The sequence below is a fragment of the Acinonyx jubatus genome, chromosome C2 (assembly GCF_027475565.1).
Source record: "Acinonyx jubatus isolate Ajub_Pintada_27869175 chromosome C2, VMU_Ajub_asm_v1.0, whole genome shotgun sequence".
In the NCBI taxonomy this organism is placed as follows: Eukaryota; Metazoa; Chordata; class Mammalia; order Carnivora; family Felidae; genus Acinonyx; species Acinonyx jubatus.
This window is the reverse complement of record NC_069384.1, coordinates 120,101,173-120,116,045: the sequence shown is the minus strand read 5'-3', so window position 1 is coordinate 120,116,045 and position 14,873 is coordinate 120,101,173. Positions and strand designations below refer to the sequence as shown.

General features: G+C 42.8%; 1 protein-coding gene across 2 annotated transcripts in view; it reads left to right on the top strand.

Annotated features, from left to right (window-relative positions):
- The first annotated feature begins 3,233 nt into the window (after nucleotides 1-3,233).
- Nucleotides 3,234-14,873, top strand: part of RASA2 (RAS p21 protein activator 2) — a 121,002-nt gene continuing 109,362 nt past the window's right edge. For both annotated transcript variants that reach the window (XM_027061713.2, XM_027061711.2), the window contains exon 1: nucleotides 3,234-3,433. In XM_027061713.2, coding sequence (XP_026917514.2) covers nucleotides 3,298-3,433 — 136 coding nt within the window. In that variant the 5' untranslated portion in view covers nucleotides 3,234-3,297. The remainder of the gene's footprint in view (nucleotides 3,434-14,873) is intronic.

Sequence of the window (14,873 nt, the reverse complement as noted above, 5' to 3'; positions counted from 1 at the left end):
AAGAAATGAGAGGAACTCTAGATGAATTTAAAACACAATGTAAGGGCAATAAAGGGAGGGAGATGGGATGGCCTTCTTGTAATTTACTGTGACTAAATCTTATTAATCTTTACAAAACTTTATTTCCTGAATGTTTTACATTAAGGAAACACTGGGGCACCAGGGTGGCTCAGTCAGGCAAGCCGATCCTATCCGATCAACTCGGGTCACAATCTCACAGTTTGTGGGTTCGAGCCCCGCGTGCGGCTCTGCACTGAAAGCTCAGAGCCTGAAGCCTGCTTTGGATTCCGTGTCTGCCTCTCTCTCTACCCCTCCCCTGCTCACACTCTGTCTTTTTCTCTCTCTCAAAAAATAAATGATAAACATAAAAAAAAAAGTGGTTAAAAAAAAAAAAAGAAGGAAACACTAACTCTTACTGCAGAGCAGGCCAGTATCAGTAAAAGAATGTTAACCTCCTCAAATGTTTATTCAGAATTAGAATAATTAGGAATGATTTCAGATGGAGGAAAAATGGAGATTCTGGGTTTTAGTGAAACAGTATGATACTTCTGAAATTTGCAACAGGAAGACTGGAGGAAAAAAGTGGAGTTTCACTTCATGTAAAATTGTTTTTCATACCTTTAGTAACAACTTAATAATAGAGTTATGGACTTGGAGTTAAACTAGTGAAGAAGAAGGGAAATGAGGAGAATCTGGTACAGATATGGAGATTTTAGTTTACTTTTTTCAGATATTGATATTTTAAAGAAAGGAACAAACCTTTAAACACTAGCTTTCTAGACTCCTATTAGAGTTTCCCATCCTATTTTAATCATTTGGACAGGTATGATAATGAAAAATAAATAGAAAACAGAATTTTCAAAACAGGAAAACTTAAAGTCTGCAGGGTGGAGAAAGTAAGTGAACTAATATGATTCACTCCATTCATTCAACAGATATTTATTAAGGGGGTTAGCAACAATTCTAGAAGAAGAGATAAACAAGTACACAGATATATACTACTATGCAGAAAACGACCAAGAACCTCTGTCTATGACAGAGACAGATGAATGAGGCAGCATTTGGAAAGGCCGGAGGAAGGTCAGTCCTAAGACTGGTGGGAAAAGTGACTCAGTGTGGCCGGAGAGATATAAGGAGTTAGGGGAGTTAGATAGGCTGGGTCCAACCTCACCCCTGAACCACTGCCTGAGAAATTTCAACTTTATTTTCTAGCTGTTTATAGCACCCTTCACAACTGTGGCGTAGCTTGCTGGCTGGCTGAAGGGATGAATGAAGCCAGTGAGGGTTTTTTGAGCAGACGAAGTGATGAACTCCAATTTTTGCTTTAGGAAGATTAATTTAAGTGGTATGTGTAGGAGGGACGAAAAAGATGGAATACCTATTAGAAGAGTTCCAGTCAAGAGCATGAGGCAACATTTACTGAGTTAATCCTACCACGTGCCCAGAATTCCACTAGATGCTTCACACACATACTCTTAATAATTATTTAATCCTGACAGTAACGCTTTGAAGAAGGAAAAGTAAGTAGAGCATTCCCAGGCTCAGAAAGGTTGAGTCATTTGCTCAATGTCTCACAGGTAAAAGTGGTAGAACTAGGCTCCAACCCAAGTCTGTCTGCCTCAGAAGCTCATGCCTTTTTAAAAACAAAACAAAGCAAAACAAAAACAAAAGCCCGATAACATGTTGACACTACTCAAGTGAGGATGGATTTAACTAGTACAAGGACAGGGAATGGAAAGGAAAGAAGAGAGAGAAGAGATGTATATATTGGCAGAATCAGAAGGATGTGGCGGCTGAAAACAGTATGGGGACAAGGGATTTAAAAAGCGGTCAAAGTTTCTAGCCCAGACAACAGCCCATTTGAAAAGGAAGCTAGGGAATTAAGTTTTGGACTTATTGTTTGACAGGACAGCAAAACACCCAAAGAAGAGGCAGTAGGTTCACTTTCTCCAACGAGTGGAAAAATCACTGAGCGATCACCCACAACACACATGTGGAACCAGCAGCATCACTCCTCAGCGACAGATGCATACTAAAGGTCCTGGCTGTCCAGCCTTTGCACAAGTGACTTCTACCCCCTTGGCACATTTGTGCCTCTCCTCCCTCATCTCCAGTTCACCCCTCAGTGCATTTCCCAGGAAGGCCTTCCCTGACCCTCCAGTTTCCTCATCTTAGTTCTTTTCTCCAGCGCCTCAGCCCTTTTCTGTGTCTCCCAGACTGAACTGTTGGAGGGCTGGGACTCCCCGAGGCTATCATTATGTCTGACCCTCAAAAAATATTTGTTGACAGACTGAATGATTCCTATTGTTGCCCTAGAAAGGAACTATTAAGGAACCTGCCCTATTAAGTCACAGTTTCTTTCTTCCTAGGGCAGTGCAGTTAACAACCTCAAGACCAGGAAATCATCTTCCTGATCTCATACCAGGGTATTATTCATGCAGTTTACTCACTGTAAAGAGTTCCCTTGAAATAAAGCTAACAACTAGTCAAAGATTTACTAATGTCCTCTGTCAATCAATGTTTTAGCCAGCCCATTCATGGGGGGGGGGGGGCGGGGGAGGGAAGGGATGGGACCTGACCTTACTTGGCTGTTTCCAAAACACAAAAAGTGGTGGTAAAAGCTTCAGAATTTTTCTATGGGAGGATCTCAGGCGCCGCTCTCATTTTGCAATTGGGGGTTCTGGTCTTTTTTTTTTTTTAAATCAGCTTTTGCAGGGCAGTGTTTTTACTTAAAAGCAAAGATTTATGTGTGTGGCGGTGTGGCTTGTGGGTAAGGGGGCGTGTGTGGATACACCTCTTGGCTCTTCTTGAATAAGGTAGTTTTGAGGTCCTCCCAACCATCAAATTCCTTTCTGTTCTCTTTCCACGGGGAGTTCCCCTGAGCTGTAGCAGCGGTGGAAGCCCGCTCGTGGTAGGGAGCCTAATTCCCAGGAGGATTTGGGGATCTCGAGAGGGCCGGGGTCGTCTCTCAGCGGGGTTTCAAAGCTGCTCAGAGCCACAGCTAGGAGCCACACTTGTCCGGCGCCTGGGCTTTTATGGGGCAAAGAGCCGGCAAGCCAAGCCAGGAGTTGGGTCCGCGCCCGAGCGGCCCGGACTCGGGGCAACCGTGGGGGGGGACGCCGACAGCGACCGCGGGAACCGGGTGGGGCGGGGGCGGGGCAGCGGCGGGGCGGGGCGAGCCAGGCCGAGGCCCGGGGGCGGGGCCAAGCGCGCGGCTTGCCCTAGCCTAGGCCGCCGTTGGGCTCCGCCTCGCGGGCTACGCAGGCGGTGGGGCTGCGGCACGGGCCGGGCGGCACCATGGCGGCGGCGGCGGCGCCTGCTGCTGCGGCGGCTTCTTCCGAGGCGCCGGCGACGAGTGGGACGGCTGAGCCTGAGGCCGGGGACGAGGACAGTCGCGAGGTCCGAGTGCTGCAGAGCCTGCGGGGCAAGATCTGTAAGCGGGGGCAGGGCTGAGGGGACCCACCCGCCGGCGGCGGGAGCCGCCGTGGGGCTGAGGGGGCGGCGGGCGCGCGGGGGGTGGCGGCGCCGAGCCGCGCTGGGATCGCGGGGCGGAGAGGGGACCTGGGCGGGCGGGGGCCGGGGCCCGCGCCGGGGCCGGCCGAGGCGCGTGGGGAGGGCCGGCACGGGTGAGGCTGGAAGGGGGGTGTGTTGGGGGAGGCGTAGCCTCGACGGGGCGGCGTGGGCTGGGGCTGCCCGGGTCGGGAGGGAGTGGAGAGCCGAGAATTTGCAAGGAGGGGGGCGCCCGGCGCGGCGCCGGCGTGAGGGGCTCGGCTTTGGGGCGCGGCCTGGACGTGGGGACGCCCCAGCCGGGGGCGTGGGCCGGGGGCGTGAGGAGTTTCCGGCCGCCCAGGGACGCAGGCCTCCGGGCGGTGCGGGCGCCGGGGAGCGGCCCCGAGGTGGGAGCCCAGCGGTAATTACGGGAGGCGCGGCCGGAGGAGGAGGAGGACGAGGAGGAGGAGGGCGGGGAAGTGGGGCTGGCCCGAGGGGAGGGGGCTGCCTGCGTCCTGGGCTCTGGAGCTTTTGCGAGGTTGAAAAAGGCGCCCTGAGCTTGAGGAGACAGGCCGCCCTGGGACTCCGGTGGCCGCCGCGCGGGGTGTTCGCGAATGAGCGCGCCGGGAGGGGCTCGGGCCGGACACCTGTACTAGCCCCACCTCGCTGCGGCGGGGACTTGGATCGAGAGACAGCGTGACTGACAGGGACTTAAGACAGGATGTAGTGGCTTCCTGTGAGCAGGTCTCAAAACAGTCATCCAGCCCGCACTTAACCCACTTAATTCCTTTCCTTCTCATGCATTTAATTGTTACTTTTGTGAGCGAGCCACACTGGTTGGCTTAATACAAAATTTTTGTTCACAAGCTCTAAGCGTTGCTGTAGACCATTTGAATTCAGCCATTTGGACATTTATTTTTTTAAAAGTGACTGGCGTCGATTGCCAATTTTTTCACAGTAGTTTATTCAGAGGAAACGTCCCCCCTCCCCTTTTTTTTTTTTTGCTATTTGTGAGATCTAGCAGTAAAACTTATTTTTGCTTTTGTCAAAAATCAGCTTTATTTTCGTTGTTCAGTATTCTCAGATTGGAAACGTGCTTCATCTTTCATGTAAATAACCCTTAGTTCTGAGGAGTACTTTTTACTTTGTAAGAAGAAAATCGAATTGCAATAAAATGGCTAACAATACTCTTTGTTGCACGAGATGTAAAATTTTCCTCTTCCTGGATAGTGATATTAATAATTGAGCTTGGATTCTCCCCCTTTTTTCAAGTTGCTCCTCTTTTCAAGTACTGGTATTTTATTAAATCTCTGAGGCAGACGTATTAACTTTTCTCATCTTTTCCCAGAAGTGGTCATGGGTAAATTTGAGATCTTGAGTACAGTTCTTAAAACCTAGAAAATGACATCAGAGAAATAGATCTTGTCTATATCTATGTTCCCAATATTAAAATTACTTTCTAGGGTATAAATTCTGTTCAAAATTCAGATTAAGTCTTATACTTAATATTCACATACATCTAATTTTTTAACATTTGGGAAAACTGTAAACGGGCCAGAGTTCCCCCCTTGATATAATTTTCCAAACTTTACCAGTTTTACATTTCAGTGTCACTTGATGCTAGGCACTGTCCATTGGAGCCTCACTGATTTACATAGTTGCAGGTTATGCCATGGAACTACATATACACTTCTTGGAATTGAGAGTTAGGGTTGGGCTGTTTCCAGAAGGACTTATCTGCTCTGCACTTTCACCTGCTCCATAGCAAAACTATCACAGTAGGAGATACCATTGTGAGTGAAACTTGGACCTACAAATACAAAATTACAACTTTGTTTCTGTGGCTTAGAGCAACCCCACTACCCAGATTTGAAGATTGATCAGCTGGGAGTGACATTACCACTTTAACCATAATGGAAATATTGTAACTGTTACCTCAGTCAGTTTCTTACTTTTGGAATTGCTTGGTGTATAGCTCAGGTCACTGAGTGTCTGCTTTTTAGAAAAAATGTATTAGGATACGTATACATGAAGCTTCTCCCCACCTCCCTCTCTTATTTTTTTTGCCGTTCTTTTAAAGGCCAGTATAGTCCAGAGTTGGTTGACCTTCACAACCCTGTGAAGAGATGCTGTTTTCTGTTTTCCTGAAACTGACATGTGGGTTTTACAGCGTGGGGGTTGGGGGGCTAGTGGAATCATTAGCAGGTGGTAAAGTCACAGGGATGGGATGGTGGTACATCTGACAATGAAGCTTGGGGGTGTAGGTAACCATGTCACCTTTTCCTTTTCACCATCCTGGGAGACCTCAGAGGAAAGCCTGATAGTGCCCAGTAGACTGGAGATTTGCTGCCAGATTCTAGATTGCTGTTTGAGAGCCTCAGATCTGGAGAGTTAGAGCTCTATAGGGCTCAAAGTGAGCCTCAAAGGAACATCCTTTTTCCTAGACCTAGGTAGGACTCTTGAACCCCAAATCCTACCAGCAAAAAAGTGAGGATGAATTGGTTTATATATCCTTTTCTTTTCTTTCTTTCTTTTTCTTTTTTTTTTTTTTTTTTTGTTTATTGTTATTTATTTTGAGAGAGACAGAGAGAGAGGGAGAGAGAATCCCAAGCAGGCACTGCTCCGTCAGTGCAGAGGTGGACGCAGGGCTCAATCTCATGAATTGTGAGACCATGACCTGAGCCGAAATCAAGAGTCACATGCTTAACCAACTATGCCACCCAGGCACCTTGAATTCTATATCTTTAAAGTTCTGGAGGTAATAGTCTACAGTTTCATTTAAGGGTTTTATTCTAATATTTGTTAATTTTTCCATATCCTTCACAAGGTGAAATAACCAGATCCAGGGATTGGAAACCCATTTTGTGGTCAGTTTCAATCAACTGACATTAGCAAATCCAGTGTTGCTAATTGAATTTTGTTTTATGTGCTGATCCCCAATACCCTGAAGTCATTTTAGTGCTCTAGGAAGCCATAGCAGTTCCAAATGGTCAACTTCTCTAATATTCAACAGGTAGGCATGATTGTTGGAAGTCCCGGAGCTGTCATATGAACCCTTGATAAAGGAAATTAAGGTAGTCCAGCCTCCGTCCTTTGTATGAACTGGCATGCAGTGAGTGGCAGGTATGCTTAGTATCTGAAGCACTTTTGCATTGCATTCCCTCCCCCCCCCAAACAAAACAAAACAAACTACCCTACACACAAGCCAAAGAGGGGGATTGGATCTTTCTTCTTAATATTTAATTTATTTATTTTATAGCTTTTGTGGTTTTTTTTTAAAGTTTATTTTTTATAAAGTTTATTTTTTTGAGAGAAAGAAAATGAGTGAGTGGGGGAGGGGCAGAGAGCGAGGGAGAGAGAGAATCCCAAGAAAGCTCTGGGTTGTCAACATGGAGCCCACCTCAGGGCCCAGTCCCACAAACCATGAGATCTTGATCTGAGCCAAAATCAAGAGTCCAATGCTTAACCAGCTGAGCCACCCAGGTGCCCCTGGAGCTTGCTTCTTTTTCTTCTTCTTCTTCTTCTTTTTTTTTTTTAAATTTTATTATTTTTTTATTTTTTTGACAGATAGAGACAGAGCATGAGCAGGGGAGGGGCAGAGAGAGAGGGAGACACAGAATTGGAAGCAGGCTCCAGGCTCTGAGCTGTCACCACAGAGCCCGACGCGGGGCTCAAACTCACAGACTGCAAGATCATGACCTGAGCCGAAGTCGGACACTCAACCGACTGAGCCACCCAGGCGCCCCGCTTTTTTTTTTTTTTTAATTTAATGTTTATTTATTTTTGAGAGAGAGAGAGAGCATGAGCAGGGGAGGGGCAGAGAGAGAGAGACAGACAGACAGACAGACAGAAGCCAAAGCAGGCTCCAGGCTCCCAGCCGTCAGCATGGAGCCCAATGCGGGGCTCAAACCCACAAACAGCGAGATCATGACCTGAGCTGAAGTCAGATGCCCAACCAACTGAGCCACCCAGGCACCCCAAGGAGCTTTCTTCTTTATACTTTCAGGTTTCTTGCTATTATTTCATGATGTCTTCCTTTTTGGCTATACTTTTTGTTAAGTTCTCATCCAATTAAATCAGCTTATAAAATCAGAATGTAAAAATGTTGATGAAAGAGCCCATGCCACCTCGATCGTGGGTTTACCTGTTCTAGGGATACCAGATTGATAAAAGAGAACCGAATCTGATGATTTGTGTGAATATTGAGATGTGCAGTACAGTGCCAGATCTGCGGAATCATGACAAGTCCCAGAACTCAGTTGGTCTCCCTGGTGTCTCCAGATGAAGAATGATGTAGGACTCTTTGGCAAAGTAGGATCTGTGGGATCTGGTTAAGTGCTTTAGTTTAGAGGCTTGTCCAGGTTAGCTTTAATTTGAATCTTAATTTCTAACTTTTGTTAACCTTTTTGTGCCTTTATATTCTTGCGTGTATAATGGGTATAATAAAAACACCTATCTCACAAGATTGATTAGAGGGCTAAATAAATCTTCTCCAGTCATTTCCTCTCTCCTCTCAGGAGCTCTGTCAGCCCTGGACCATCTTTTGGGAAGGAGTAAATAGATAGAAATTAGTCTTTATCTAATATTCTTGTCGACATTTAGCATTTTCTGTACAAAGCTGATTAAACTCAGAGGGCATGTACTGTATTCTGTTTCACACATTGATTATTAATAATGTGACTTTAGGCAGCTCACTTACCTTTGAGCTTATTTTCCTCATCTTTAAAATGGCGAGTGATGCTTCATCACTCGCCATTTAATACATGTTGTTCTGCCTAGAAGTGTTTTTCTCCTTTCCTCCACCCCATATTTATGTCAGGGAACTTCTACACATCCTTCAAAACCCTGGTCCATGTGATCTCCTGACCAAAGTCTTGTTTGGGGCACCACCACCCCCATCCCTGGAGAGAAGGTGTTGGGCCCCTGTACTGGTTGGGAATTGTAATTCCTTGTCCATTTTCTTATTCTAGCACATTTTGTAGAAATTGTTTGTTTCCCCATTAGACTGCGAGCAGACTGCGAGCTCTTCCAGTATAGAATTCATTCTTTATTTTTTTAAACTATCCCACTGTCAGCATAATAGGCCTTTAGAAAATGCCCTACTTCTCACCACACTGTCCTGAGGAGGATTTGAGATACTAGATGTGAAACTGTTCTGTAAATTTTACACATAAACTAGGAGATGATAGTATTGTTAAATGAAAACTACATGGGTCTGTGACAGGAAGTTCATCCCTTTCAAAATCATAGTGCCAACTGAGCTTATGTTTGAACTGATGCCAGAGTTGCCTCATTAGGAAAAGGATTAAATTTTTCTAAATGCTCTGAGTGCTGATTATTAGGAGATTTGAATATTGTTACTTAACTGTACTCCATGAATATTGTTACTAATTGGCCCCAAGCCTGGAAAAGAAAAATGTCATAATCATATTTTATAGTAAATATTTTTATTTGTTGTGGAAGGTTTGAATTTTTTGGTAGTAAGGTATTTTATTGATCATGCAATAGAATTAGGAGGGAGAGATTAAAAAGAGTTTATTCATGCTAAGAATGTATTATTATCAGATATTTCAAATGAGATGTTATTTAGTAAATTAATAGAGGGAAAGATTACTAAAAGATTTGTTCATACTATGCATTCATCATTGTCAAAAATTTGAAATGAGATGATGAGTTATTTAGGATTGAGGAAGAATCCATCTTTCAGATGGATAGAAATGAGAGAAAAGGGTTCTTTGTAAAAGTTCACAGAGCAGTCTGCTAATCATTTGCTGTGAGAAAGACAGGAGGTAAACCTCAATGAGTTCACAGAGTTTTTGTTGTTGTGTTTTTTTTTTTTTTTTTTTTTAACTTAGAACTCTTTGAATAGCCTCTAAGAGACTGGAACTAATATAGCTGAAATAAAAGTGTCATTTTATCCTTTTATCTTAGATACCAATCCTGTTCCCTTTTTAATGTGCTTTATGAAATTATTTGACAATAATATCAAATTACATATTTTATGAAGTTCTATATGCTGTTTTGAGAGCTGCTAACAGTTTTGTTGTGTAGTCATCAATTAACGTAAACTAAGACACTTTAAGAATTTTTTATGATATGTCTTTGGTTTTGTATGTTATTTCAGTCATCAAAAATCACTAGCTAAAATAATATGCTTTATAACATTATACCAATATACATGCAAACATCAATGAACAGTTATTGACAAATTTGTTATTGTGAGCTTGGCTCTAAGAATATCACTAATGATAGAATGACTTTGGGCAAATTCTTTAACTTTGCCAACTCCTTATTTTTTCACTTGTAAAATGAGAGGTTTGGATGTGATCTTTAAAATCCCTTCTAGCACTAATCTTTGTTGCTTTTTAAATTGAACCATTTGCTTTAAGACACTACATCAGATACTTTTATTTTAATATTTAACTGTTTTTCATATACCTGTTTTGCATAAGATGCACTGTTTGAGACATTTGTCTAAGATTTAATGGATACGATTATTTGAATCTTTAAAAAAATTTTTTTTAGAGAGATAGAGTGCACAAATCGAGGAGAGAGATTGGCAGAAGGAAGGGAGAGAGAGAAACTTAAGCAGGCTCCATGTTCAGCACAATATTTTTACTAATTGGTCCTGAGCCTGGAAAAGAAAAGTCTCATAATCATACTTTATACAATAAATTTGTTTATTAGCCATGGAAGGTTTGAAATTTTGGTAGTAAAAATTAAATTTTTGGTGGGTCTCAATCCCATAACCTTGGGATCATGACCTGAGCCGAAATCAAGAGTGGGACACTCAACCGACTGGGCCACCCAGGCACCCTGAAAAAACTTGTTTTTAAAGATTCAAACAGTCCTGGGGTGCCTGGGTGGCCCAGTCGGTTGAGCGTCAGACTTCGGCTTAGGTCATGATCTCGGTTCGTGAGTTGTTTTTTTTTTTTTTTTTTTTTTTTTTTTTGAGAGACAGAGCGTGAGTAGGCGAGGGACAGAGAGAGTGGGGGACACAGAATCCAAAGCAGGCTCCAGGCTTTGAGCTGTCAGCACTGAGCCCGACGTGGGGCTTGAACTCACAAACCATGAGATCATGACCTGGGCCGAGGTGGGACCCTTAGCCAACTGAGCCATCTAGGCTCCCCTTCATGGTTTGTGAGTTCTAGCCCTCTGCAGAGCCTGGTTTGGATCCTCTGTCCCCCTCTCTCTCTGCCCCTCCCCTGCTCACGCTCTCTTTCAAAAATAAATACACATTTAAAACAATTTAAAAAAAAGGTTCAAACTATCTTGGGGTGCTGTGATCCCAGGGTCATGGGATCCATGCTGAGCACAGAGCCTGCTTAAGATTCTCTCCCTCTCCACCCTCCCCCTACCTCGTGCAAACTTGCTCTCTCTCTCTAAAATAATAATAATAATAATAATACATAAATAAATAAAAAGTTTTTCTGTGACTACAAATTTATTTAGCAGTATGTAATATCTGAATGTCCATTAGGGCATTAGCCCCCTAGTGTGTGGATTGAGCCTAGGCTGTGAATGGGATGAAAAAGCCCTTACTAGTTTATCCTACAGTCTATACTAAACAATGGTTGTTTTTAGATGCCTGTATTCTTAGAGAATTATAGAAGCTTAGAGCTGGAATGTAGGGAACATATTGTGTTCCCTCATTTTACAAACGAAGAACTTGACACTCATATACTCCAGGTGTTAACACAGTTAATGCCTATGCCTTTTCGGCACTAGTCCATTACTATCAAAGTTCTTTCTGAAATGGTAGGTGGAATGAATTCATCATTAGTATGAATGTTGTGAATGTACTCCATTTAATAGATGAGGACTACACTGCGTATCTAGTAATATATCCAGAAGTAGTAATACATTTTCACTGTGGCATCTACACACTCTCATCTGTTGCTTCCTGAGAACTTTGTGAAGTGATTAGGATTAGTGGTGAAACTATGCTTGTGACCTAGATGGAGATTGAGCCTGGATGTTTACCTATTTGTGTCATGTTGTAACTCAACTGGTTTCAGTCCTGACTGCCCATCAGTGTCACCTGTGAACTTAAATTCTGATGCTCAGGCTCTACTCCATACCTACTGAATCAGAATTTCTGGGGTGGTACTGGGACATTTCTGAGTTTGAAATGTTCCCTAGAGAGTGATAATGGATCGCTGGGACGGTGAACCTCTCCTTCTGCCAGTTGAACAGACTAGCCACAAACTACCTGAATGTTAGCAACCTGCTGTGCGTGACTGTTTAAAGGGTACCAATAGAAAGTTTGGTGTGATCACGGGGAGGTTTTAATTTGTTTGATTATTTCTTTAAAAAGATGCATTTATTTGCTTGATTAGATAATACACTTACCTGGTACAAAACTGAAAAGGTACAAAGGAGTATCCAGTGAAAAGGAAGTTTCCTTACTTCTGTTGCCCCTAGCCATTCCCTCTTCAGAAGCAAGCATTACCAGTTTCTTGTGCAGCTTACAGAGATTAAGTATTTACAAACATAAATATATGAATGTTAACCTCACTAACATACAAATTGTAGCAAAATATATACATTGTCTGCATCTTGCTTTTTTATTTCTTACACTTGCCAGTAGTAGCTTGGAGATCTGTCATATCCATAAGAATGGGGAGCTGCCTCTTTTATTTAACAGCTGCATGATATGGCATCATCTGGGTATACCAATCCCCTATTGATGGACGTGTAGGTTGTTTCCAATCTTTGCTATTACAAAGAGTACTGCAGTAAATCCCTTAGTTATGTAATTTTATTTGTGTGTGTGTGTTTTTAATTTGTAATGTTTATTTACTTTACAAGAGAGAGAGAGACAGAGGTGTGAGCGGGGTAGGGGCAGAGAGAGAGGGAGACACAGAATGCAAAGCAGGGGCCAGGCTCCGAGCTTTCAGCACAGAGCCCTCCTCTACGGGGCTCGAACCCATGGGCTGTGAGATCACCACCTGAGCCGAAGTCAGATGCTTAACTAACTGAGCCACCCAGGTGCCCCTGTAGTTATGTCATGTTAAATATGAGTACTTGTGTCTGTGGGATAAATTCCTAGATGTTACATTGATGAACTGGGGGGTGCCTGACTCAGTCGGTTAAACCTCTGGCTTCGGCTCAGGTCATGATGTTATGGGTTATGAGTTCAAGCCCTGCATCAGACTTTCTGCTGTCAGCACAGAGCCTGCTTTAGATCCTTCGTCTCCCTCTCTCTCTCTGCTGCTCCCACTCAAAAATATAAAAAAAAAAATGAATGAATGAATTGGTATATGCATTTTTATTTGGAAAGACAATGCCATATTGCTTTCCATAGTAACTACAGCAATTTATGCTCCCACTAGCAATGAATGAATGCCTATTTCTTTAGTCACATAGAGTATATTTTAAACGTCTTGATTTTTACTCGTCTCTTAAGATGGAAAGGAACATCTGATTTGTAGTTTTAATTTGCACTTCTAAATGAGGTTGAGGATCTCTTCATATTTTTAAGAGTCTTAAAAAAATTTTTTTAGAGAAAGAGCAAGCACGCACGAGCAGGGGGAGAGGGGCAGAAGGAGAGAGAGAGGGTGAGAGAGAGAATCTTAAGCAGGCTCCATGCCCAGTACAGATGTGGGGCTTGATCCCACAACCCTGGGATCATGACCTGAGTTGAAACCAAGAGATAGACGCTGAACTGACTGAGCCACCCAGGTGCACCCCCTTTTTAAGAGAGAGTGTGCAAACAGAGAGAATTTTTTAAAAATGTTTTTAAATGTTTATTCTTAGAGAGAGAGAGAGCATGAGCAGGGGAGGGGCAGAGAGAGGAAGACACAGAATCTGAAGCAGGCTCCAGGCTCTGAGCTGTCAGCACAGAGCCTCACGCAGGGCTTGAACTCAGGAACTACGAGATCGTGACCTGAACTAAGTCCGAAGCTTAACCGACTGAGCCACCCAGGCACCCTGAGAGAGAGAATGTTAAGCAGGCTCCATGCCCAGCGCAGAACCCAGTGATGCAGAGCTCAATCTCACGAGGCAGAGATTATGACCTGAGCCGAAATCAGGAGTTGGACACTTAACCAACTGAGCCACCCAGGTGCCCCATTGAGAGCCATTTTTATTTCCCTTTTTTGGTAAACTTGTTTATTTTGCCTGTCCTTTTTTTCTACTGGATTATTAGTCTTCTTACTGACTTGTGGGAATGCTTTGTGCAGTAAGGGAAAGATGTTTAAAAATTTAGATGTTTTGGCTGATGCCTGCATTTATTCTTGAGAAGTTGATTGTGAGATCCAGTGAGGGCAGTCAGTTGTTGGTTTCATGTACTTATATAATTTCTGATACAAGAAGAGAGATGGAAAAATAATTTTTTGGGAAAAAGTAAGTAAAGATTTATAAACAAGAATTAAGAGACAAAGAATAGATTGGGAGAAAATATTTGCAGGAAATCCTACAGACAAAAAGAAAATACTTACCTAAGACTTAATTTGTGTCAGGTACTATTTTAAAGCCCTTTAAGCATATCAAATAATTAGTGCATATGGTAACTCTGTAACATTCATTATCCACATTTTACAGATGAGGAAACTGAGGCATAGAATAACTAAACTGAGTAACTTAACCCAGATCAGACCAGTGAGTGGTGGAGCTGTCATTCAAACTGGGCAGGCTGGCTCTAGAGTCCATCGTGTTGCTCCTGTCCTGCTCTGCTCTACTGCCTCTCTATTTGTTAGGGTCCAGAATATATAAAAAGTTCATACGGATTTTAAACAGGAAAAGGGCATTAGAAAAATAAAAGATATGAATAGACATTTTATAGAAAGAGATTTAAAAAAAGGCCAGTAAACATAAGAAAATACTGGTAAGATTTAACAATAGTTAATCAGGGGAATGCAAATTTTTAAAAGCTATCAGTTTGTGAAAACAAAAGCTTGTTAATTTCAGTATTTGGTGGGGGTTTAGGGAAATAGATAACTTTTCCTCACTGTTGCTGTGAATTTAAATGGATGAAGTAATGTTGGAGAGCATTTTGGCAATATCTGTTAAAAATCTAAATGTATATTTCCTGTGTATTTCTACTGCATATCTACCCTACAGAAACACTTGGACATTTGCAAAAGAGGCATATACAAAGGTGTTTCATGTTGCCGTGTTGGTAAAACAAAACAACTAGAGACAACTTAAGTGTCCATTGTAGGAAAATGGCTAAATAAAATGTTAATGTATATATTCTATAGCAGCTAAAAAGAATGAGGTGTATCTAGAGTATGAAAGGAAAAAACTTCAAGATGTATTGTTGAGTGAAAAAAGCAAGTTGTTAGAGTGATATGTTTTTTCTAGTGTACCTGGGAAAATGTACAGAAAGAGGTTTGCAAGGATGTACAACATTGGTTGTATCAGTGGTGGCCAAAGGGGAT